Source organism: Crotalus tigris, unplaced genomic scaffold, assembly GCF_016545835.1.
Source record: "Crotalus tigris isolate CLP2741 ecotype Arizona unplaced genomic scaffold, ASM1654583v1 scf7180000024446.253261, whole genome shotgun sequence".
NCBI lineage: Eukaryota > Metazoa > Chordata > Lepidosauria > Squamata > Viperidae > Crotalus > Crotalus tigris.
Window position 1 is genome coordinate 198,542 of NW_024100615.1, and position 26,459 is coordinate 225,000.

At 37.9% G+C, this 26,459-nt stretch overlaps 1 protein-coding gene across 2 annotated transcripts in view; it reads right to left on the minus strand.

Moving 5' to 3' along the window:
- Positions 1 to 26,459, minus strand: part of LOC120303011 (cytohesin-4-like) — a 35,428-nt gene that overhangs the window by 3,222 nt on the left and 5,747 nt on the right. Inside the window, exons 2-11 of one of the 2 annotated variants that reach the window (XM_039332095.1) lie at positions 20,011 to 20,093; positions 19,189 to 19,253; positions 17,029 to 17,095; positions 13,828 to 13,946; positions 13,621 to 13,701; positions 12,353 to 12,465; positions 11,383 to 11,531; positions 8,918 to 9,029; positions 6,061 to 6,137; positions 1,738 to 1,809 (exon numbers count right to left, since the gene is read on the minus strand). In XM_039332095.1, coding sequence (XP_039188029.1) covers positions 1,738 to 1,809; positions 6,061 to 6,137; positions 8,918 to 9,029; positions 11,383 to 11,531; positions 12,353 to 12,465; positions 13,621 to 13,701; positions 13,828 to 13,946; positions 17,029 to 17,095; positions 19,189 to 19,253; positions 20,011 to 20,093 — 938 coding nt within the window. Of the gene's footprint in view, positions 1 to 1,737; positions 1,810 to 1,840; positions 1,920 to 6,060; positions 6,138 to 8,917; positions 9,030 to 11,382; positions 11,532 to 12,352; positions 12,466 to 13,620; positions 13,702 to 13,827; positions 13,947 to 17,028; positions 17,096 to 19,188; positions 19,254 to 20,010; positions 20,094 to 26,459 lie in introns of those variants that run through there. The other variant, XM_039332096.1, reaches the window with a different exon arrangement.

Genomic DNA, 26,459 nt, shown 5'->3' on the forward strand with positions numbered 1-26,459 from the left:
CTACTTTAATAATTTTCCAGCATGGCATATAGCATTATGTATAATTGCTGAAATTTTCTCTCCCTTCCTATTTTGATAAGTACACTAGAAGACAAGGAAGGAAACTGACTTCTGATCTGGTCCCAGTTTTTCTCCAGTGGAGTTTTTTGATGAGATCATCCTGACGATGGATGATCTCTATGAAGTCTGTATCTTGGGTCCAAACATTGAAGCAAAAGGTTTCTTCTTATCTTTTGAACAACAATTTTAATGTAGATTTCACAAAACATTATCCTAGAAGCTGCATATTGAAAATATGGAATCGATACTGCCTGTGCCTGAAAATGCCTTTAGGGGTCTCAGCACAAGAAGCATTCCATAAGAAAGAAACAGCAGGTAGAGAGAAATTGTTAACCTACTGAGAGCTGTTCAAATTAGACCAAGGAGAATATAAAATGAAATCGAGAGAACAACTGGTTGCAGAGGGATTTAGTTTTTAAAAGGTCGTTTTTATCATGTTTGATAGACTTGTAAAAAAAGCCATAAAATTAGACTTCTAGATGAGGAAATGGTGGACTAAAGGTGGCTCAACAAAAGGAGGAAACATAGCAGCATAGAATCATCATAAGGCTGGAAGAATTCAAAAAAATTGAAATAAAGAACAAAAACACAAATAAGACTTTTATACTAGAAAGTTATACCAGAAAGGATTAAGGGTCCAGTTAAATTTGGAATATGATTTTGGAATTCGTTATAATGAATTTTGCATGTGGAAAATAGATTTGTTTGGACTTTTGCAAGACATAAACAATTTTAAAAATTGAAGTCCTTTAATAAAAAGTATATATACAAAAAAGGGAAAGAATTTGAGGTCTTAAGTTTCATATTGCTTTGTTTTCAGTCCTTAAATATACATTTCTTTGGTGGGGTTTGGAGCAAAGAAATTAGAGAAGAAAAGGCCTTATGGGTGAAAGTGTCTTTAAGAAATTCAGTTTCAAATTTTATTAATCACTGTTCTGAAGTTATAACCCCTGGAATTTCCAGTATGATCAACTATGCTGGACTTTGCAGATGAGTCCCACCCATTGTTATAATCCAATCCAAAGAAATGTCCTGAGAGACAATCTTGCCCCCAGATTGAGGAGGCTTGAACAGAGAAATAGAATGAAACCTGAATTGAAATGTTCTGCAGTGCAAAATGTTAGTTCTGATCTATGATACATTGGAATCCTAAATCAACAATGAACAGCACATGAACAAGGGGAATTTAGGGGCTGGATTCTACAGACTTCATGGTCATCACTAACTTCTAAAGAAGAAAGGTGTTTGTCTGTGTGTGTGTGTGTGTGTGTGTGTGTGTGTGTGGACTATAACTAAAAAATGGAAGCAAGTAAATTCTTTATAATTCAGTGGGAAAGCATACTAAATGGTTCACATAACACACTAAATTGTAAACATGGAATAATAAAACATAATTGTTGAATTTCCATATCATGCCATGCCCAAACGAATAAAACATGTATTTAACATAATGGTCTTGTTCTCACATACTATTTATATATTTGTTATATATTGATTATATTTTTATTTTATGTGCTAAAAACATAATAAAAAATCAACAATTTAAAACACAACATTACGATAATATAATAGGTGCTATGGCTGCATCTAATAAAACTGTGCTCTTGCAATACACTAAAGCAGAAATTAACTCAGCCTAATCTAGCATGTTTTACAAACCCAATGGCAATGACTTACTGGTTTCTTGGGATCATCTACTGGTTGAACTGATAGGTTTTCCAGTGGGATTATCCCTAGAGGCTCTTTGTCCTAGTAAACAGCAGAAATCATAAGTGAATTGTCCCAGTGTGCATATAATATCAGTGAAATTAATGTAAATCTTAGGTCTCCATTTCAACGTCTGGTAGAAGAGTTAATTCCTTTTTTGTTGCGTGGGATTCCAGTTCAGCCAAAAACAAAAACAAAAATGTTACATCTTACAAGAAGTCCTACAGTTGGACTGGGAAGCAGAATTTCTTAAGAGTTTGGAATTAAGATTAAGATTAAAATAACCTTTATTGTCATTTTTTACTATGAGCACACTGGTACACATTAAAAATAAAATTCTGTTGCTTGTTCTCAAAAGAAAGTGTACATCTACCCATAGACATACATAACACACATATACATATTATATGTGTATATATATGTGTGTGTATAGGTCTTTGGTTGTTTGGGTTTTCTCCCGCATAAAATTGGAAGTGTCTTGGCGACGTTTCGACGAAGTCACATTCGTCATCTTCAGGCTGGTGTTTTCAGCTTCTTGCTTTGAGCAGCAATGTGTGGTCTTAGCTGTTTCTTCCTTTTAACTGCCAGTGGGGGTATGAACTGATTGGGTGGGAGCTTGGCTGTGTTCTGATTGGGTGGAGGTGTGTTCTGAATGGTTAGGGGCTTGGCTGTGCTCTGATTGGCTGGGGGAGTGTTCTGTTTGGTTGTGCTCAGGTTAGTCTGAGTTGCAGAGGGGTTTAAGATTTTGGGGTTATGGAGTCGTTTGTCAATAAGGGCGGGTTTCCAAATGGCTGGTAGGCGGGAGGTATCATCTCGCTTGTTCATGCTGTGTGGGCGTTTTTCTATCTCGATGGCTTCTCTGATTATTCTGTTATTAAAATGTTCACTTTTGGCAATGGTTCTGGTATTTTTAAAGTCAATTTCATGTCCTGTGGCTTTAAGGTGTTGGACCAGGGAAGATGTTGGTTCCTCTTTTTTGACTGAGTTCTTATGTTCTTCAATGCGTGCACTTATTCTTCTGTTGGTTTGTCCGATGTATGTGGTGGGACAAGTGGTGCATGGGATTTCGTATACTCCTTGATTTTCTAATTCAATTTTATCTTTGGGGTTTCTAAGGATGGTGGATATTTTTCTGTTTGTGCAGAATGCTGTTTTGATGTTGTGTTTATGGAGGATCTTACTGATTCTGTCTGTGGTGCCTTTTATGTATGGGAGGAGGGCTTTGCCGTTTTCTTGTTCTTTGTCTTGGATTTTAGTGGGGGTTTCTTTTTGGATTAGGTTTGTAATCTTATTTCTATGGAATCCATTGGATGTTAGTATATTGGTGAGAGTGTGTAGTTCGGATTTTAGGTGTTGTTCGTCAGCTAAGCGTTTTGTTCTGGAGATGAGTGTCTTGGCTACAGAGTTGATCTGTGCTGGGTGGTGGTGTGAGAGAGCGTGCAGATAGCGGTTTGTGTGTGTTTTCTTCTGGTAGATGGTGTGTCCTAGGGAGCCATTGGATTTCTTGTAGACTAAGACATCCAGGAAGGGAAGTTGGTTGTTAGCTTCTGTTTCCATGGTGAACTGTATTTTGGGGTGTAGGCTGTTGAGGTGTGTGAGGAAGTTGTCCAGTTTTTCTTTCCCATGTGGCCAGATTATGAAGGTGTCGTCTACATATCTGAGCCAGAGTTTGGGTTTGTGATCCGATTTTTCTAGAGCTTGGGTTTCAAAGTGTTCCATGTAGAGGTTGGCAATGACAGGTGAGAGGGGTGATCCCATGGGTGCTCCTTCTATTTGTTTGTATTTTTGTCCATTATAGATGAAGTATGTGTTGGATAGGCAGTGGTTGGTCAGATCTAAGATGTGTTTGGGGGGTTATATTTGTTTTGAATAGCTGTCAAGGCTTCTTTGATAGGCACTTGGGTGAAGAGGGATATGACATCGAAGCTCATTAGTAGGTCGCTAGGCTGTAAGTTCTGTTTCTTTATGATCTCTATAAACTGGAATGAGTTTTTTACATGTGAGGTGATGGATTCTGCATAGGGCTGTAGTTGTTTGGCGAGAAATTTGGCTAGGTTTTGTAGAGGTGAGCCTATGGAGCTGACTATAGGTCTGAGTGGGGTTCCTTCTTTGTGTATCTTGGGGAGACCATAGAGTTTGGGGCATCTGGATGATTTTCTCTGGGAATGATTCTTTGCTGGATCTCTTCGCTAATGGGGGAGGCTTTTATAGAGATCATAAAGAAACAGAACTTACAGCCTAGCGACCTACTAGTGAGCTTCGATGTCATATCCCTCTTCACCCAAGTGCCTATCAAAGAAGCCTTGACAGCTATTCAAAACAAATATAACCCCCCCCCCAAACACATCTTAGATCTGACCAACCACTGCCTATCCAACACATACTTCATCTATAATGGACAAAAATACAAACAAACAGAAGGAGCACCCATGGGATCACCCCTCTCACCTGTCATTGCCAACCTCTACATGGAACACTTTGAAACCCAAGCTCTAGAAAAATCGGATCACAAACCCAAACTCTGGCTCAGATACGTAGACGACACCTTCATAATCTGGCCACATGGGAAAGAAAAACTGGACAACTTCCTCACACACCTCAACAGCCTACACCCCAAAATACAGTTCACCATGGAAACAGAAGCTAACAACCAACTTCCCTTCCTGGATGTCTTAGTCTACAAGAAATCCAATGGCTCCCTAGGACACACCATCTACCAGAAGAAAACACACACAAACCGCTATCTGCACGCTCTCTCACACCACCACCCAGCACAGATCAACTCTGTAGCCAAGACACTCATCTCCAGAACAAAACGCTTAGCTGACGAACAACACCTAAAATCCGAACTACACACTCTCACCAATGTACTAACATCCAATGGATTCCATAGAAATAAGATTACAAACCTAATCCAAAAAGAAACCCCCACTAAAATCCAAGACAAAGAACAAGAAAACGGCAAAGCCCTCCTCCCATACATAAAAGGCACCACAGACAGAATCAGTAAGATCCTCCATAAACACAACATCAAAACAGCATTCTGCACAAACAGAAAAATATCTACCATCCTTAGAAACCCCAAAGATAAAATTGAATTAGAAAATCAAGGAGTATACGAAATCCCATGCACCACTTGTCCCTCCACATACATTGGACAAACCAACAGAAGAATAAGTACACGCATTGAAGAACATAAGAACTCAGTCAAAAAAGAGGAACCAACATCTTCCCTGGTCCAACACCTTAAAACCACAGGACATGAAATTGACTTTAAAAATACCAGAACCATTGCCAAAAGTGAACATTTTAATAACAGAATAATCAGAGAAGCCATCGAGATAGAAAAACGCCCACACAGCATGAACAAGCGAGATGATACCTCCCGCCTACCAGCCATTTGGAAACCCGCCCTTATTGACAAACGACTCCATAACCCCAAAATCTTAAACCCCTCTGCAACTCAGACTAACCTGAGCACAACCAAACAGAACACTCCCCCAGCCAATCAGAGCACAGCCAAGCCCCTAACCATTCAGAACACACCTCCACCCAATCAGAACACAGCCAAGCTCCCACCCAATCAGTTCATACCCCCACTGGCAGTTAAAAGGAAGAAACAGCTAAGACCACACATTGCTGCTCAAAGCACGAAGCTGAAAACACCAGCCTGAAGATGACGAATGGGACTTCGTCGAAACGTCGCCAAGACACTTCCAATTTTACGCGGGAGAAAACCCGAACAACCAAAGACCTATATACAAATACCCGCGAAAACCTCAGAAAACAAATATATATGTGTGTATATATATATATATATATATACCTACACCAAGGAATGACAATTTTTGATACAACTTCTGCTTTAGAAAAGAATCAGGAGAAGAATTCATTCCAGAAAGACAAAGCAATGAGAATATGATCTGCAGGTGATACATACTACCCCATATAATTTTGAAGAACCAGAGAGCTTTCTGCTAATGCAATCAGATAAAGGATTCTGCATCCTTTCATTAATTTTTTCTCAGGTTGATTGCTTATCTCTACAGCTAGAAGTAGTGAACCAAGCATAATCAAGCATGAGGTACAGTAATGTGGAAGACCATAAAGCTGGAAAATTTCTGCTTGGATATATCAGCAGGATAAAGTCAGATAGTGGGCATTCCTCCATACTCTTCCTGAATACAGTTATGGCTCAATAGAGTAGTCAATGTGGAGCTTGGACAACTTTCTGATTCACTTAAACTATAAGAAATTTTATATACTGAAAATCATCCCTGAGGACACTCTTACCGTGGTGTATTCAAAATAGTACAAGCAATTATCTGTCAGAATGAACCATCGACGTTTCCAGGTCTTCACTCTGCCTCCTAGAATAAAAGAAAGAAAGAAATGAGCTAATTAGGGGTTTGGTTTTTGTTTTTGTTTTTTTTTGGGGGGGGGGAGAGAGAGAGTGGTAAAGCTTCATGTCACACATCCATAAAAATGGGAGGTACTCTATATCTCAATATGAATTAATGAACAAACAATATTTGCTGTAGCTAGTAAAGCCAGGGGTCAAAAACTTCATCAAAACATCAAAAGCTAAGTACCAGTTTATTTATTTATCTTTCACATTTCTGAACCATCCATATCTTTAAAACGACTCTGGGTGGTGTATAATAAAACATTGAAATATAAAACAGTGTATAAAATTTTAAAATGTTAGAATTAAAAGTTTAAAAACAAATAAAAAAAATAAAGGAGGCAAAAGTAATTAAACTCCATTAAAAACTGATTGGCAAAAGCAAAAGGAGGGAGGGCTCTCATGGCACCAATGCACCCTTCAACTGTGTGCTCCTTTGGGCTCCCCACGCAAGGCCGCAGAGCCATAATTTAACCCTTTTTCAGAAGGCCAGGAATGTGGGGGCCTGCCTCGTCCCGGGGAGAGAATATGCTATAGGGCAGAGGCAATGGCAGAGAAGGTTCTCTTTCTAGAGCCCATTAGTCGGAGTTCTTTAACTGATGGAATCTGCAACATATGTAATGGGATGAAGCCACTTCCTTAAATAGCCTGGCTCCATGCTACGTAGGGCTTTACAGTTCATAACCCACACTATAAATGGGACCCGGAAGCAAATTAACACCCAATGCAGTTTGCGGAGCAGAGGTGTTACATATGCCCTTCTAGGGGCGTCCAGTATAGCTCTCGCGGCCACATTTTGTACCAGCTGAAGCTTCTGATACTTTTCAAGGATGGCCCCTTGTAGAGCGTATTGAAATAGTCCAGACAGGAGATGACCAAGCCATGAGTGGCCAAGTGGAGAGCCTTCCTATCCCAGGAAAAGGAGTTTGCCTACTCCTGGTTAAAAGAGATGAAATTAGAATTCTGCTCTATAATATCCTACATTTCATGGCATAACCTACAAAAATTTGTTTCTAGTCCGTCATCTAATCCTCAAACTCTTGCTGCTGTATAGATACTTTTTTCAGCTTATTTATGCTAGTTATTTTTTTAAACAGAGTGTTGGTTTAGGGCAGAAAAATATCTATCTCAAGAGCCAAATATTATCCAAGACTATCTCCAGGAGAGGGTTCACATCATAAAATGTGGCCAGAGGTCTTCCAAGTCTCTCTCTTTCAAATCTCCTTCTTTCCCCCTGGATATCATCCAGTTCCCATAGCAATGCTGAAGGTGACAGGCATTGGAGAACCAGCACTTGAAAAGTTTCACAACTAGAGCATTCAAGATTGCTTTCTTGAAATACCAGTAGTTATTGTCTTATAAACATTCATTTAGTGATCATTTGAAGTTACAAGGGCCCTGAAAAAAGCGACTTACGGCTGGTCTTCACCCTTAGAACCATTGAAGAATCATGTGATCAAATTTTTGGCATTTGGCAACCAGCATATATTTACAACAGTTGTAGCATCCCAAGGTCATGTGATCATCTGCCAGCTTTCAACAAGCCAATGTCAGTGGGGGAAGCTGGATTCGCTTAACAACTGCAGTGATTTGCTTAACCATGGCAAAAAAAGATCATGAACTAGGTCACTTCTCACTTGACAGCACCTTGTTTAGCAACAGAAATTCTGGCCCCAGTTATGGCAATAAGTTGAAGACTACCTGTATATTTTTTTCCTTTAAAAGTCATGGCTTGGCTTCTCAGTGAAAAGGAGAGACAGTTTTTAGGTAAAATGGGGACTTTGCCCCAGGAATATTATGGATTTGATTCAATTTGAGCTAAAATACTCCTTTTTTTTGGCAGCTTTTGATTCATACCTTTAAAGAGCATAGAGGAAGACATCAAAGAGCAGCCAGGCAGAAGAGTGCACTGTTAATCAGAAATAAGCCTCACCAGCTTAATCCTAATAAGCAGGTTGATGAATTAGTGAAACAAAGTATATGGATGGGAAAGGAAAGAAAAGAGCATTTCATTAAATCATCTCTCTTTGAATTGTGAGCTGCTGTACAAATTATTGGTTAAATTACTGGGTTTTGACAATTCTGGTTCAAATCATCTGCTCATAAATTTGGTTTATTATGCAGGCTTAGAAAGCCTGTCAACATAGCCACAGAGTTTTCAGTTTATCCTTTAAAAAAGTGTCCCCAGCACTCTCCCCAACAGCTGGTCCCTCCAGGTGGCTTTCCTCCAGCCCATTAAATGATGCAAGTCAATAGGATATTCAGTAAAACTTTAAGTGACAGATATATATGCCATTTTGTGTGCTGGGTCATATCATGCAGCAACTAGCATAAGTGAAGTCTTTCTCATTTGGTAAATGTGAACACATTTCATTAAAACATTTTGCAATTTTAATGATACATGATGTACAATCATTGGTGTGAAAAAGTAAAATTCTCAACAAAACTTTAAAAAAAATAATAATAATGCAAGTCAAGTACCCAGGCCAAGTGAGGAGCAAAAGATCAGCCACTCTGTTACGGCCTAGTGCAGCCTGCAGGAGTCTCTAGAGAAATATATACCAGAGCCAAACACCAGGGGTCATTCTCGCCCCATAGCTGAAGGCTGGCTGGCTGGCTTCTGCTGCTGCAGTGCTCTGCTACAATATTAACACAATCCTTTTCTTTGAAAAAAGACTTAAAATTGAGTAGAAGTCAAGAGCAAGTTATTTTTATTTTCTTATTAGCAAATTAGAAGCAGGTTACCTAGCTTGAGGAGCCAGCCTTCCCGACTAGGGTTGAAGAAAGTGTGGGTGAGATCATTTCCGTCGTCCTCTGGGATGGAAAAGGGTTCGTTTTTGATACTCTCAAATAAATTCTGCCAGGGAAAAGGAGAAGAGAAAGAAAGGGGAAATCCTGAAGAGTATTAATGTTCGATTTACCAGGTCAATGTATTTACTTATCTGGTGCAGTAATAGGCCTCCTGATTTGATATCTCAAGCAGTCTTCCCCTTCCCATGCCACCTGTTCCTTTTGATTGGTCTGGTCCTTGACTGGATCTGGAATCTCTTGCATGGAAAACAATGTCTCCATCACTTTGAAATGGACAGTCCTTTCCATTTATTAACTGGCAAATTGGCACTTTCTTAAGTTTAACCATATAGACCAGGAGTGTCAAACTGGTGGCCTGTGGGCCAGATGCATCACGTGCAGGCCACGCCCATTCCAGTTCCGCAAGGCAAAAACCGTCATGATATGTCACAATACGTCATGTGATGCAATCGAATTTGACGCCCATGGTATAGACTAAACCAACCTGAGTCCCTAAAGACATGTAATATAGTTGTGTGAATACACATACAATTTTGACCGAATCAATAGAAATCTAGTCACTCTATTACCATTTATTGAGTGGAGTCTAAATAAACTTTGTTCAGCAAAATGAGATAGATATATGCTTTGCAATTTTTTTAAAAAATGCAGGAAATTAGTCAAACCATTTCATTCTATCAGTTTTCTCTTTACATATGTGTGTGTATCACTTCTTGCAATGAAACTATGTTTTCCTGCCATTCCTCTCAATCTAATTTGAAAACACAGTCATACAGCAGATGCTGTTAATCAGAAATAAGCCCCACCAACTTAGTCCTAATAGGTAAGTTGATGAATTGGTGAAACAAATGGCTGGGAAGTGAAGGAAAAGAGCATTTCATCATTAATGAAATTAATTCATTCTGTGCTTGAGAACCAATTTGGTGCAATAGTTAAGGTATCAGGCTAGAAATCAGGAGATCATGGGTTCTAATCCTGTCTTAGGCACAATAGTCAGCTTGGTAATTTTGGGCCAGTCACTCTCTCACAGCCGTAGGAAGCAGGCAATGGCAAACCACTTCTGAAATCTTGCCAAGAAAACAGTAGGAACTTGTCCAGTCAGTTCTCAGGAAAATAAAAAAGTGATTGGAAATATGTTCAGGAAGTGAATTTCCATTTTACAGCATTTTCTTAAATCTGAGAGAACCACAAGTTTTGACTATGTGTATATAACTTATTGCTACATTTTTTAAAGTGATTTCTCATCCAATGAAGTAATACTGGGATATGATGTCATATATTATGTAATGTTCCTGCAACTTCCTGAAATTGCTTACCCCAAAAGCTGTGCTTTTACTCACAAAGTAATTTCAGATTCCTATGCAAAGTTGCGTAGGAGCATTTCAAGATAATTTTTGAAAGCTGATATTGAATTTGTACAGCTTTGCAAACTTTGACAGCAAATAGTGGTAGCTCTATAGTACAAATCAAACATGCTATGAAACCCTGCTGAAGAGCTTGAGCTCTGCAAGAATAAAAATGAAAAATACTGTATAATTCCAACACTGGTCCACATTCAGCAGAAAAGCATATATCTTGATGCAGATATAACTACGTTAATCAAGAGTTCCCATTAATGTAAGGAGGCTTATGTGTATACAAATGTTTGCTAAAACATAGCTGTGAAAAACATTGCTGATGGGCATTTCAATTTATGGCTATCAAGTATGATTCCATTTCTTTTTCATATACTTGATAAATGCACCACAAAATAATTTGAATATCCCTATCTAGCTTAGGGATCCTAGAATAAATACAAATATTATCACAAACTACAAATCTTGGTAATTACATGGACACATCCACATCATCTTCTTAGCAACAATTCAGAAGTGGTTTGATATTGATTTTTCCAAAATTCCTTATCTAGCCTACAGCTTTATACTTCCTTAATGTTTCATCCAAATCTAACCAAGTTTGAAAAAAACTAAGATCATCTACTGGTAGGTACTGATGGAATTCTTTACTTAAATATGAGATGATTTTCTTTTATGTCTCATCTCATGTACTCCATTCGTTTGTTAAAGTTTAATGTAATTAAAAGATGCCAACCTGGTCTACAAACTGTGAATACAAATTAATCAATCAAGTTATTTTGGGTATTTGGCAATAGATTAGGGCATCTTTTTTAGACTTATAACAGGATATGTCTAATATCTCAGAGTAATTTGCCTTTCCTTAGCAAACAATGCTATTCACAGATACTATTATGCAGATTCTCCCATCACTCCATGAGTATACTGGGGATAACTGAATTTCTGAAGTGCACACAACCATTAAAACCACCAGAAATCTATTAGAAAAGGTGTGTTCATATCAGTAAAACAGACTGACAATTTGAGTTTATTTTATTGCCTTACCTTCAGAAGTACTTCTTGAAGATCTTCTCCATTATTGATGCCTCTGTTCATGGACATGAACCGCTCAAATGGAGGCTTATCTTTGACGTTTGGATTGTGGAGGCTGGTATTCAACATGATAACCGAGAATGAAAGGATGTAACAGGCATCTGACAAAGAAAAATGTAGGATTAATAGTAGTGGATTTCTGAAAGAGAGAGTGATATATATCATTTTAATTAGCAGGATGATACCTAATGAGACCTTCTAAAACAAGGGACTTACCTTGATACCTCAGCTGGTAACAATTTTCTCCAAAATATTTGCCAGTCACAAAGGCAGTTCTGGGCTACTGTACATGCTTTTGTGACAGCCTCATTCTGTATACACATTGTGATTTTATTTCTGGATCAGTCCAATAAAAAATATCAGGACTACTACAAAAACAGTAACAGAGCTTAAGTAAATCAGCCCAGGGTCTTCTGGAGTTGGCAGCCATAATAAATGTAAATAAGTAAATAAGCCTCATCTCCATTTCTTCAAGCCATTGAGACAGCACTGTCCAAAGACATTTCTGCGGGTCATGTGGCCAGCATGACATCATACTGCAGCAGGATGCATACAGAGAAACACAGAACATTGTTATCTTCTCACTGAAGTGGTACCTATTTATCTACTCACATTTACATGCTTTTGAACTGCTAGTTTGTAGGAGCTGAGGCAAGTGATGGGAACTTTGCCTATCTAATTGCTAGAATATAGATCTTTTCCAGCATCTTTTAAGCCACTGAGCCACTGTGCCTCAATGAGTTGAAAGGCAGTACAGAAAATATACATTAATTGAGGCAGCTACATCTTGGGCTTGAAAGTTAGTAGATAATACAGAAATAGTATAGACACATTGATTTAAAGCACAGATTGAAATCAGACAGATATCTATTAGGACTAGTGTTGTAGGATCCTAAATAAATATCTCCATCCATCCATTCACCTGTTGACTGAAAAATGCCTGGGTTGCACTGACAATACCAATTGGCAAAAGCTTCCATCATACGGTCAATCTTCTGGGCTTCTCCAGGCAAACGGAAACTCCACAGAAACTGCCTATAAAGGAAACCATATTTTCAGAATCTTCTGTCAGAAAATGATAAAAATTTCCAGTCATAGAAACTAGAGATGATGTTAAGATGCTCCAGACATTACTGAAAGCATGGTTAGTCTCCCAGGCCTTGGTAGAGGTTTGTTGTTGGAACCCTTGTTAGTTAACCCCAGTTTTGTTTTTCTGGTGAGACGTTTTCTCTTTTATATGCATTTTTTTTCTGTTACATCTAAGTTGCCCAGAGTCACTGAGGAGTTAGGTAGTCTTAAAATTGGAATTAGTAATTAAATTAACAATTCTGCTATATATGGCAATGTTTTTCAGCTGATGATTTTTTAATTGCATAGATCTTTTGACTTAGTTGAGAGGAAGAGGACAATCTTTTCTTTTTGCAATAAACTGAAGTCCAGGTTATAATTGTGGCTTCACACATGTGACCTAAGATTTACTTCATACAAAGCAGCTGTGTTCATCCAAGCTGCATAACTAGTTCAGTTATGAGCCTAGATGCTACGTTTCCACAGTATACTGAAAACTGGGTTAGTTTTGGGGGCTTAGTTTCTTATTTTGTGAATTTGAGCCATTTGATTACATTATGGTTCAAGTTATGGTACAAGCTCAGTGACCATCTTGTGTGCCAACTGCTCTACTATTGGATGGATTTCTCTTCCATGCCACAAATTTAGAGTCATTTTTCACAGTGGCAGAGTCTCCAATCTTTACTGGTTTTGCACAACAAGGCTGGAATTTATCTAGATATAATATTATGTACATAGAAGTGGAACAGAAACTGCTTAAGTGCCTGAGAGAATTTACCCATTTGCTTCACATTCACAGCATCTCAGTTGGTTCCCTTCTAGAGAAGAAAAATGGGCATGAAGATCAAAAGAGAGCCATAGAATAATAGAAGGGACCTTGGAGGTCTTCTAGTCCAACCCTTTACTCAAGCAAGAGATCCTATTCTATTCTAAACAAGTGGTTGTCCAGACTCTTCTTAAAAGCCTCCAGTGATGGAGCACCCACAACCTCTGAAAGTAAACTGTTCCACTGGTTAATTGTTCTCACTGTTACAACATTTCTCCTTGCTTCTCTCCTTGATTAGTTTAGCACTTAATACCTAGTCTCAACATTTGAGTTACTTTGCATGTTTTGAAACTCACCGTAGTGCTTGCACAAGATTGAGATTGGCAAACTGGTGGCATTCTACAAAAGCCTGCAGTATCTGGAGATTCAGTGGATCCCTGGAAGGAGAAGAAAATTAAGGTGAGAGACGTGGATTTTTTTTCCTCCCCCAAACATATTTTCCCCTGTGGCCTGAAGGCTAGAAGTGAAACATAAGTGTGTTTATTCACTGACAATGGACTTACCTTTGCCCCAGGTAATCTCCTATGGCTGTTTTATTGAGTCCTTCTCCCTGGTAAAGAAATTTGGCAACTTCTTGTGCATCCAAGGAGAGTACCTTGTGCTCAACCAGATATTGAATACCCTGTTGAGGAAAATAGAGGATCCCTATGAGTTAACTGTGAATGGACTGTTGTTTCCAAGAAACAAACAAGAATATGTAAAATAAGGGGCTATAAAAATGAGTGATGGTTATTGTTATATGTGATCAACTTAGCTTAACTAGTTCCAGTTCTGGTCACCATAATACAAAAAAATGCTGAGGCCCTAGAAAGAGTGCAGAGAAGAGTAGCAAAGATAAGTGCCTATCAAAGAAAAATATTATGAGTGACATGATAGCTGTCTTCCAGTACTGAGGGGCTGTCACAGAGAAGAGTGATTAGAAGTTGTAGATGTTCCATCACTTGAGGTTTTCAAGAAGAGATTGGACAACCATTTGTCTGGACCAATGGGAGGTCTCCTAATCAAGCAGGAGGTTGGACTAGAAGACCTCCAAGGTCCTTTCCAACCCTGTTATTCTATGTCAGTGGTGGTGAACCTATGGCACGGGTGCCAGAGATGGCACTCAGCCCCCTCTCTGTGGACACGCGTGCCATTGCCTTCAGCTGGGTTTTATAAAACCCTTTTGCTTTAGGCCTCTACTGCCGTGTGCAAAAAAAAAGGTTCAATCAGTCAATTTCAACTTCTCACGGAAAAAAAAAAAGATCTTGCGAAGTTGGGATTGATTGAACTTTTTAGTCCCACCCAGTCTGCCATTACCACCGCAGCCACGCCCACCAATTGGCCATGCCCACCCAATTGGCCACACCCAGCCAATGGGCCACACCCACCCGGCACTCGATGATGCATAAGTGGGTTTTGGGTTGCAGTTTGGGCACTCAGTCTCTAAAAGGTTCACCATCACTGTTCTATGTTCTTTGTTCTATGACCCGAATCTCTTTTAAACCATGAATTATCCCTTATTGCAAGCCTCAGGAATATTCAGTTGCCTAAAGAAAGAGGTAATAGGTTGTATAACTGGTTAATAATTTCTTCTGCTCTATGTATTTTAAGATTTCCAACATTTTTTTTTCTCAAAATTCCGCTACAACAGTTGGGCCATATGTTCCTAGTAAGCAAAATATAACTGGATTCTGGAGCTCTGCTTTAGGCCCTGTTATTGTAGGAAATCAGAACTGATTTTTTAACAAGAGATTTCTCTCTGGTGACATCATAACCATAGGGTTCTCCTTCACGCATATGTAACTTCCTTAATTAATTGCATCAATTAAGTGAAGATATTTTGTTCCACCAGGTCCTTATTTTATTTTTCAATGTGTTTAACTTGCAGCTGTGTTTACAATAGCACTCCTCAATGTGAAGGTAAGTGGGAAATGGTTCTCAGTGTTGACGGTTTAGTGTTTACACACATATTCTTATTTGAAGGAGATGGATTTTAAATAGGACTGGATATATTCTCTAGTTGAACTAGTTTTGCATGTGTATGTTCTTTAATAACGTACAAATTGATCAGAAATAATAATGCAACTAATAAAGTGAGCTTAAAACACAATGGAAATCAATCATCCTATCAAATTGTCCTCTGTGTTTTTTTCTTAAAGTCCTTGTTCATATTCAACACACCTTTACCCCATTGTAGTAATGTAGGTAGCTGCTTTTCTATTAAGGTTCTAACTACCATTTAATGATTGAGTGGTCACTTTTGACTGTAGTGTTGTTAGTAAAAGGAAGTAATTACATTGAGAGTATCAGAAAGATATAGTGTAGCACTAAGTGCAATTCACAATGGGTTACAGTTAGTGGAAAGCACAGAAATAATTACATCTAGAAAAGAAAGATAAGGATAAAGACAATTTCAGTTCCATCTTTATGTAGGCAAGTACCTGGTTGTGACAAATAGAAAGAAATATGGTGAAACCAAAACATGGGGATGTATAAGAGGTTCAGAATGAAATTAGCTGTAGTTAACACAACTGCTAATTAGTAATTGTGATTTTTCCTTTTAAAGTATATGCTATCAATTCCAAAGAAGAGAAAGACGATTGGAGAAATACCAATGCACTCTTTATTCATAAGGAAGCGGATGTCGGAAAGGAGCAGAATATTTTGTGTATTCATAGCATTTTTCATTAGAAAGAGGGTGCTTTCTGGTTATTCATTAGAAAGAGGATTTAGATTTCTCAGAGCTGGACCTGTCTTTCATCATATGAGTTATTTCATTTCTTATAATTTCATAGTGGTCTCATTACTTGGCTTTGAAAACTTTCATTCAAGTTTTCTAATTTCTTCCATTCTCTTTTTCATGTAGTATATAAAAATTTGGCTTAGCTAATAATGTCTGTCTGTGTGTGTGGTTTATTTTTTTTATAAAAGCAACTAAGAGCCTTTCTCCATGGCTGTGTTAAAGTGCTATCAGCCAATCTTTGAGCCAGTGAAAAACTTTATTGGCATTAAAGTTGCTGGATCCATCAATTCCCTATTCTTCTATTGGCACAATGCTGCCAAGTGATGTCCTCCTTATTTATTAATAATTTCCTCAACTTTGTTTTCCCTCCTCTCATCATTATCTGACTGAAAATAGCTATCAATTACACTCCTTATTGGGGCATAGGGATTAGGGAGAGTTGAATTTTTACCAATGGCTGGTCTGGCATATTTAGTAATCTTTAGTCAAAATTCACTCTGACTTTGAGCAAATATTTTGCATATCTGAGTTCAACAGGAGCCAACTATTATCTGATAATGGGGATCTTTTTGACATGGGTTTAATACACTAAATCCAATTCAAAACAAATAAAAGCTTTAGTGCTTTTCTCAAAGACCATTAAAGCCATAATATTCAAAACCAGGGTAAACAATAGATAACTGGGTGTGGGTTATGCCACCCAGCCCAAGTACCACCACCTCTGTTTCAGCTGCTATTTGGGCTGGCTCCTAAGATATGGATTGGCTTTGAGACATGGTAGGTACAAGAGTAATTCCTTCTTTCCTTCCTTCCTTCCTTCCTTCCTTCCTTCCTTCCTTCCTTCCTTCCTTCCTTCCTCCCTCCCTCCCTCCCTCCCTCCCTCCCTCCCTCCCTTCTTTCCTTCCTTCCTTCCAGAAATTAGCTTTTTGAAACATGAAAGCTTTAAATCTTAAATTAAATCTCAATACAGACTTGTTTCTACCTTATCAGGATCCATATTAAATTTCTTCCGTCCAATGCTCAAGTTCTTATCCCTCTGAATACGTTTGCTGCAAATATGAAAATAGGATCAGAGGGAAAAACAAAGGAAAGCCACCTTTTGTCTTTTCTAGCTGTTTGCTAAGTCCCAGAAATGTACACCAAACTTCCCCCATTGGATGCATTCAAGTTCAGTTTATACAACTGGTTTACTTATTTTTAGGCACATTAAATCTCAGTCGCTTACTTGTTTTATGTCAGACAAAATATAGGTACAAATTAAACATTACTAATTTATGAAATAAAAGGAACAGTATGAAGCAGAATAGATCTCCCCTGGTGTTGCTCTGTGCCCATTAATTATAAGCAATATTACAAGCAATAAAAGCAAACTAAGTTTGGTCTAGTGCTTAAGGCACCAGGCTAGGAAGCCAGGGACTGCGAGTTCTAGTCCCGCCTTAGCCATGAAAACCAGCTGGACAGTTACTTGGACAGTTACTCTCTCTCTCTCAGCCCATCTCACCTCACAGGATTGTTGTTTGTGAGAAAAATAGTGGAAGATGGTCTGTTGGATACATTTGCCACCTAGAGTTATTTATAAAAAATAATAAAGGTGGCATATAAATAAATATTTCTATTCTACTATATATTACTGCTATAGTATGGTATACATAAGACATCCAATATTCTTGTTCTCGGTAATCTTATGTTTCAAATCAAAGTTTCTATTACAAAATTTCTATTTTATTGTTTAGAAGATTTCTTTGAGCACTTGTTTAGTTTAGTTAATAGTTTAGTTTATTGATTAGCCCATAGGCCAGATCAAGATACAGAGTTCCAAACATATAATATTAATAAAAACAATTGGAGTAAAATACAATAATTTAATATATAGACAAGTAAAATAAGATAAAATTATATTTCAGTATTACCTCTACAATCTACCCCAATCAGTCCCATGTAGCCAATTTTATCCGAACCATTTCACTCAAGTACTGTGCTGTACTAAGTGCTGTTTTCAGATTCTGGCCACACATAAGATATGTTGTTTTAATATGGGGTTCCCCGTGGATCATTCATTTAATATATGAACCAAGATACCTGTCTCTCACCCTCTTATACAAACAACAATTAAATAGTATGTGAGCCAAGTCTTCTACCTCTATTGCTCCGCAAATGCATATACGTCTATCAAATGGTATAGAATGGAACCTCCTATATTTGACCATTGTATCAAGCTGTTCGAATCCTGCTTGCATAAATATCTCCCTAAGATGTTTTGGCAATTTTAACTCTAAATTTTGGCTTAGTGATGTTTTCAAGAAAACTGGGAAACTCTGTATGATTGACTTGTCAAATTGATGACATATAATTGCTTATAAAGATATACCTGTCCCAATCAAATAGGCAAACCAAAATGGCAATTTAAATTTAGAATTTAAAGAAGAAACAGTTTGCAGTTTTGATTAGTCTGGCTTTAAAAAAAACCCACTTAGATTGCTTGTGTTCCTTGTGCATATAAAATCCAGCTGTTTTATTGGATCAGTTTCTGATCTCCCGTGGAGCTCTCCCAGGTCCTGAATACCTGACACAGGCTGCCTGTAACTAGCTTTTTTTTAAAAAAAGTAAAAAATAAAAATCCAAGAACTGCTGTTACAAATTGCAGGCAGAGTTAAATGACAGAATGGCAGTTCTTATTTCAGGCTAACAGATTAATCAAACAGAAGTTAGGATGCAAAGCAAGCTGTATAACTCTGAGTGCTTTTAAGTCTCACTGCTGCTGTTTTTCCCTTAACGTATGTTGCTTTAAAGTAGCTAATTCAATGTTTTTCAAACTTCGGCAACTTTTAAATTATATCAGAGGTGTCAAACTGCTGGCCTGCGGGCTGGATGCATCATGCCAAACTACGCCCCTACCCCATTGTCAGCAATGGAAAAAAAGTTGTGATACGTCGCAACATGTTACATGACTTTGCAAGTTTGACACCCCTGAATTATATGGATTTCAAATCCCAGATTCCCCAGTCAGCACTGTGGATCATTGGTTAAACTCAATTCTCCACTTATTTAACTAACATTAGCTGCATGAAAAAAACCTTTTTATATACAAAGAGCATTTGTATATATATATTTACTGTATGTATGTATGTGGCGGGCACCTCACCATGATTGTGCTTGCTGGAAATGATCAATCTCCAGTAATATTTCAGCAATCTCTTGATTTATTTTCTGGAAGCAAGAAAAACCAATGAGAATCAATACAGCCAGAAAAACAGTGACCACACTGAATGTTTTCCACATATTCTGTATAGGTAGTGAAAAAACAAACAAACAATGATTACATGCCAAATAAACAGATGGATATATTTTTCAGTCATTTCATTTAGATGCAATACACACATTTATTTATCCTTAGAATATATGTCCATGATACAGATGAAAAATATATGTGGAAAGATGAGATTCTCTAGATCAATAAGTCAGAGGCCAAGTTGAGATGGTCATGCATCAAACTTCTAGTAATAATGACAGAAGTCTTGTTTCAGAAGCATAACCTTTATCCAAATATATTGTTCTATCTCACAGGAAAATAGTGCTTACTCAGGGCAATACACTTGACTTTATAAGACCTTTTCTACTATGTATAACCCTATTAAATCCCAGGTCAAAAATTAGCTAGCTGCATTATTGATTTGCTTTCTCTCAGCCATCCCCAACTGGGATAATCCAAATGTTCTTGAGTAGACCTCTTACAATTTCCACTCCACAGTCAATAGGCATATGGAATGGAATTGTGCAAGTTGTATCTACCCAAGGGGTCCTCAACCTTGGCAACTTTAAGACTTGTGGACTTCAACTCCCAGAATTCCTCAGCCAGCAAAGCTGGCTGAGGAATTCTGGGAGTTAAAGTCCACAAATCTTAAAGTTGTCAAGATTGAGGATCCTGGTCTACCCCATCTAGTTGGGGAATTAGAATGATTCCTACCTGAATGTCTTCCAGAAAGTCTTTCTGGTGCTTCTTCATTATCTTTAGCTCAGTGTCCTCAGCTTCATTCAAGTCAGATGTATCTGAAAGAGAGCAGCTTTTTTACTCCCACCATAAAGCTCACTGCAGTAATAAAAATAAGATCCCAAAGGGTAAAAAAAAGGGCAAAAATATGCTTTAAAAAAATCCCACTTATATGTAGATTCTTTCATTCACCTTCATTGAAAAACAGGCAGATCTAGACTGTCATGGAATTTTCATATTCCAGGGGACAAAATTGTTTGATTACTCCAGAACAAAACCCATGAGTGTTGAAGTTCAATTGGGTAGTCAGAAGATAAGTTTGGGGGAAAAAAGTAACAGGAAAAGGCCTGAAGTAGACTGATGATGTTAATCCTGGAAACTGAATTTGCATTAACTAGAAACTTTTATAATGAGAGTTTTTCTGGTTATGCTTCTGTTTCAGCTATTTCTCAGATAAATGACACCATATGGATGTTATTGAAAAGTCTGTTTGTGTGTTTTTCATTATTGAAAGCAGGAGCTGTGATGCAAATCCATGCAGATGCTGCTATTCCTGAGAATTTAAAAGGAGTTCCAGATTTCTTTTCTGGGTTAAATGCAAGGCAAGCTGAACTGATTCTTCTTTCCTATTATTACCATTTTTAGAACATGCCATGATGCCTGCGGAGCTATCTTCTCTGAATAGATGTCTTCTTCTGGAGAATGAAGTTCATGACTAATAGGGATTTGAATCCAAGGTTTTGAAATGCTAGTATGTCACTCAATTTATTTTACTCAATTCTATGTCCCTATCCACTTAATTTTTAAAAATTAATATTGTGGGAATGACAGATCTGTTTCCATAAAACTGTTTCAAATCCACTTGAATTAAAAACTTTAATTGCTGTCATAATATAGTAGTAAAATGAATGGTTAAAAATCAGACTAGTGCAGGCAAAAGTATTCCCTGTGACATTGTGTGGAAGTTAAAGTTGGAGTTTGAAGAAGCAAGATAAAAAGCATATTGGCATTTTTGAATTTCTGGTATTGGAAAAAAATCCCTATGAATGCTATGGACAGTGAAAAAAAATGGATCATTGAACAAATTGACCCAGAGTTCTCACTCAAGACACATAGTATCAGGATGAAATTATCTTACTTTGGACACATCATGCAAACATCTAGCTCCCTAGAGAAGTCTACGATGCTGGGAAAGTTGGAAGAATGGAGAAGAGGATGATCAGCTGCATAATGGATAGGATTTGTTACAATGGCAATGGGTACACCCTTGGAAGGTCTGAAAGACCTAATTGGGGCAAATTGTCATGAAGAAAATCTGTGTGGTTACTAAGAGTCAAAAATTTGATGGCACATAATCAGTCAATCAGTCAAAATGTGAGATTGAGCAGAATAATCTTATGGACCCTTTTAACTCAATACAGCCTTTTTGAATGGTAGGAAAATGGAAAGAGAACAAATAGATAACCAAATGGAAATTACAGCAATACAGCTGGTATTGGGTTATGAGAATGACTGCCTGTAGCTGCACTTTTGTTGAGGAAGAAAGATTGGAGTAGAGGATCAGTTTCTCTTCCTGCCGGGTGTGATTATGCAGAGATTTGCATAAAAGCAAGCAGGCTTTGGCTTTAGTGGAAACAGTCTACAAAATGGTGAGGGTTGGATGAGTTGCTTTGAACTGGTATCTACCCATCTTTGCTCCAGTAAATGGCTTTAATCTACCATGATTTCTTTCAAAGAAAACCAATCCTGGTGTAAAGTGCTTGAGTCCCAGAAAACTCACAGCATGGAGAACTGAATGAATAATTCCTTAGAGTCATTTTCATGTATATCCTGAAAGTGGTCCAAATTTGGTAACTATTTTGTTGAGACGGTATGCATAAACAATTACAATGAGAGCTCAAAACCTAAAATTTATACAAGGATACCTGTTGTAATATCCTTATCTACATATATCTTCCTCCTCACTTGAAGGGAGATTAAGATAGTAGAAGATTTTGAAAGAAATGTAGGCTTTATCAGAAGCTGTCCATAAATCTTACTCTAGGCTGTGCACAGTTTCTGTTTAGTTCTCAGGAAATGGGGTGGCTGATGTCAGAGATAAAAGCCACAAAATGGTTTACTAAAGAAGCAGAAGTAGCAAGCCAGCAGGGTGATGGTGAATACTACAGTTAAATCATGAATGCTTAGTAAATATTTGTCTGTTAATGATAAACAGCGATTGTAACTGCAAATAAACGTATTTATTTGATGTATAAATTGTACCATTTATGAGGCATTCACTTTAATGTAGAATAAAGGTATCACAGAAACTTATCACACAAATGTAAATGTCAGGTCTCTCTGTGAAGGCTGTGCTTTGCTTTAGCTAAATACTGATATTCAGAATGGACTTTAGTTAGTTTAGAGAAATTAATGTTTAGCAGGGGTCAGGATTAGTTCTTCCATTAAAGAAAATGAGATGGTTCATTTCCAATAGGAGTTCTGCAGATTTAACTCACAGTAGTTATTTTAATTATTAGGACATTTTAAACCACACTCACATTGGTTTATTTGATTGGTCTATGCTACATTAGAACAAATATTTTTTGCAAGTACACTCAGTAATTTAATAGCACATCATAATTTTATTTTTGTCTTATTTCTGTTAGGATAGAAAAAGGAAGTTTAATCCATTGGTCCTGGAAACTCTTTCTCTACTTTGTATTTCACATGCAGATTATTGCTAAATATGGTCAGAAAAAGGGAAGCCACCACCTAGACCCAAGGTGAAATTTGGGTAGAAAAAAGATGGGAGAGGAACAAGAATCTCATTCAACATGCCCTTTTTTTCTTGGCTACATTTTTAAAAGGAAAAAAGAGGAAGGCTGATGTGTAATTATTTGCTGAACACTGATGTGAAGCCTGACAGATATGGTGATATCGACATAGAAGAAGGATGGCTTTTTTGAATGAAAATTTGTCACTGGGAGAGGATATTGATACATGAAATATTTAAAAAAAACCTCCAAGTTTGTGTTTTCCATTGAATACATATACAGCATAGTTTCTGAACAATTTTTTTTCAAAATGCACTCACAGATTGCACAGTCTCTGTTCTACAGCAGGAAACATTCATATTCTCATATTTTTCATTGGAATTCAGAGATAATTCACTGCCTAATGATTACCTCAACTTACTATGTCACTTCCTGATAGTACAATACTAACCATATTAGGGCACTCATCTGGTAATGCAAAGATGTAATATTTCAGCCACAGCTAAGATGAGCAATGGAGTCTAGAAAAGATACAGCAAGATAAAAGATACAGGAGCCGTGTGGCACACTGATTCGAATGCAGTATTGCACGCTAACTCTGCCCACAACCAGGAGTTTGATCATGACAGGAGTTCAAGATTGACTCAGCCTTCCTTCCGAGGTCACTAAAATGAGAACCCAGATTGCTGGGGGCAATATACTGACATTTAATGAATTACTCAGAGAGTGTTGTAAAACACTATGGAGCAGTAAATAAGTCTAAGTACTATTGCTATTGCTGTACAGAAATTGTGCAAAGCTGACTTAAGACTTGGACACATGGGGCATTTTCACTATATTGGATGTTTTTACTCAGATACATGATGTAAACTATTAGTGCCAGTGGCACAAAGTTGTTTCAGCACCAGGTAAGAAACTAGAAGACCTGTATGAAAATCCTGCCACCCACCTAGTTCACTGGATTGCTGGGACCAATTACTATCCATCATCATAACTCCTCTTAGATTTAGAAGGATAATATTCAGAAGGGCACCACTGAGATTATTGTAAATTCCTTGAAGATTAAAAAAATGTAGCAAATATTGTTAATTTTTGCCAAGATGTTTCTGAGCAAGGTCAGAAAGCCAGCAATTACCAAACATGATTAGAAAAAGAAGTTTGCAAACTTAATGACCTTTAAAAGGCGTCAACCATGGTTGCAAATAAGATGGTTATTCATGCCTCAGTGCTTAAAACCCAGCAGAAACTGCTGCCTTGTGGTCTCCTCATCAGGAGTGACTGTTCTGAGTGCATGTGAGCAATCTCCCATCTTCTCCTTGTCCAGAGAGATTCTGAAGAACCAGTCTACTCACTGGCTCTTTATTCTTTATTGCAGTCATTGAATTTCTTTTTGTCTGCAGTCTGTCATTTCTTCCACTGGAAGTCTGAGATTCTTTCCCTTAACCCATGTAGAAATGCCATTTAGGCTAGGCCAGAATACTTTTCCAAAGTTTCCTATATATTTTGTTAAAAGTGCCCCAGATCTAGAATGCACCTATATGTGTATTTTCAGCTTCCTCTATAAGCAGTTGTTGTTTTCATACATTTCCTCTGATCAATATTCTATGCAGAAGTAACCAGAATCACAGAAAAATGTTCATTGAAGGTGCAGTTGCAAGGTTTCCTAGGTGAACCTTTAATCTGGGAAGACCAAACCAGAGTGCTTGCAAAAATCCCCCAAAGTAGAAAGGCTGACGATGAATAGAGTTAGCATGACTGCTCTTTAGAAGGCCAGATCCTGAAGTTGAAACTCAAGTACTTTGGCCACCTAATGAGAAGGAAGGACTCACTGGAGAAGGGCCTAATGCTGGGAAAGATTGAGGGCAATAGAAGAAGGGGACGACAGAGAATGAGATGGCTGGATGAAGTCACTGAAGCAGTAGGCGTGAGCTTAAATGGACTCCAGAAGATGGTAGAGGACAGGAAGGCCTGGAGGAACATTGTCCATGGGGTCGCGATGGGTCAGACATGACTTTGCAACTGACAACAACAAAAGCCAGCAAAATTGGCAAAACATTTCCTCCAGTACATGCTTTCTAACCATAGAGTGTTTAGTCCAATGGATAGAGAATTTAACCATTCTTTCCACTTGCAAATTCCCCTCAAAAAACTTTATTCTGAAAGTGAAACTGAGGCTGGAATCCCATACATGTAAAGTAAGTCTTTTGGACATGTCTGAGCTTCTTTTTCAGGAGAAACACAAGTTCTGTGGATACAAATTTTAGTGAAACTAAAATGCAGAACAAGATGCAAAAAAGGAACAGAGTTCTTTTAACAACTGAGAAGATAATTTTATATATAGCTAGAGCTGCTAACTTTTCCTTTTCAATATATAACTATTGTCTAGAGCAGACATATCAAATTCATGACATCACGTGACGTCATGCAATGTATCGGGATAGTTTTGCCATTGCCGGCAGTGGGGTGGGCATGGCTTCTGGATGACGCGTCCGGCCCGTGGGCTGGCAGTTTGACACCCCTGGTCTAGAGTATATTGTCAATAGTATAATTATTGAAGACACTTGAAATACTTGTCCTCTTTTCATCTGGCCACATTGGGAACTAAGCACTACATTACAGATTTAAAACCAGCCACACACAATTCTCCAATCCCAGGGAGAATAAATGTTACAGAGAAAGATTTGGAAATGTCATTGCCTCATTTAAAATCTCTCTATCTTAACAATAACACTATATATTTATTTAGTAAATGGGCAGGCTGCCTGTTTCATATACATAACTTTGGGTGGTGCACAATTAAAATAACAGAATAATAAAATTGGGAGGGACCTTGGAGGTCTTCCAGTCCAAACCCCAGCTCAAGCAGGAAACCCTACACCATTTCAGACAAATGGTTGTCCAGTCTTTTCTTTAAAACCTTCAGTGTATGAGCACCTATAATTTCTGGAGGCAAGTCACTCCACTGATTCATTGTTCTAACTATCAGGAAATTTATCCTTAGTTCTAGGTTGGGTCTCTCCTTGATTAGTTTCCGTCCATTGCTCCTTGTTCTGCCTTAGGGTGCTTTGGAAAATAGATTGATCCCCCTCTTCTTTCTGGCAGCTTCTTAGATATTGGAACACTGCTTTCATGTCAACTCCTAGTCCTTCTGTTCTTAAACTAAATATATCCAATTCCAGCAACCTTCTTTGTATGTTTTAGCCTCCATTTCCCTAATCATCTTTGTTGGTCTTTTCTGCAGTCTTTCTAGAGTCTCAACATCTTTTTTATATTGTGGCAACCAAAACTGGATGCAATATTCCAAGTGTGATCTTACTAAGGTATTATAAAGTGGTATTAACACTTCACGTGATCTTGATCCTATCCCTCTGTTAATGCTGTCTAGGACTGTGTTGGCTTTTTTGGCAGATGGAGCACACTGCCGGCTCAGTTTTAAGTGATTGTCCTTTTAGAAAAGAATCAAAATATACAATAAAACTATCCAGTGTTTAAACAACAAAAATAACATAGAAATAAGGCTAGGATGACTCGCAACCACTCATACCGGCCATATCATGGACTCACTCCTGGTAGCAACATACCAGGCTCAATGGCAAAGCCCGATTTTTAGTGCCCTACAAGAAAAGAAGGGGCAAATCTAATTTCTTGGGGGCAATGTTCTAGAGGGTT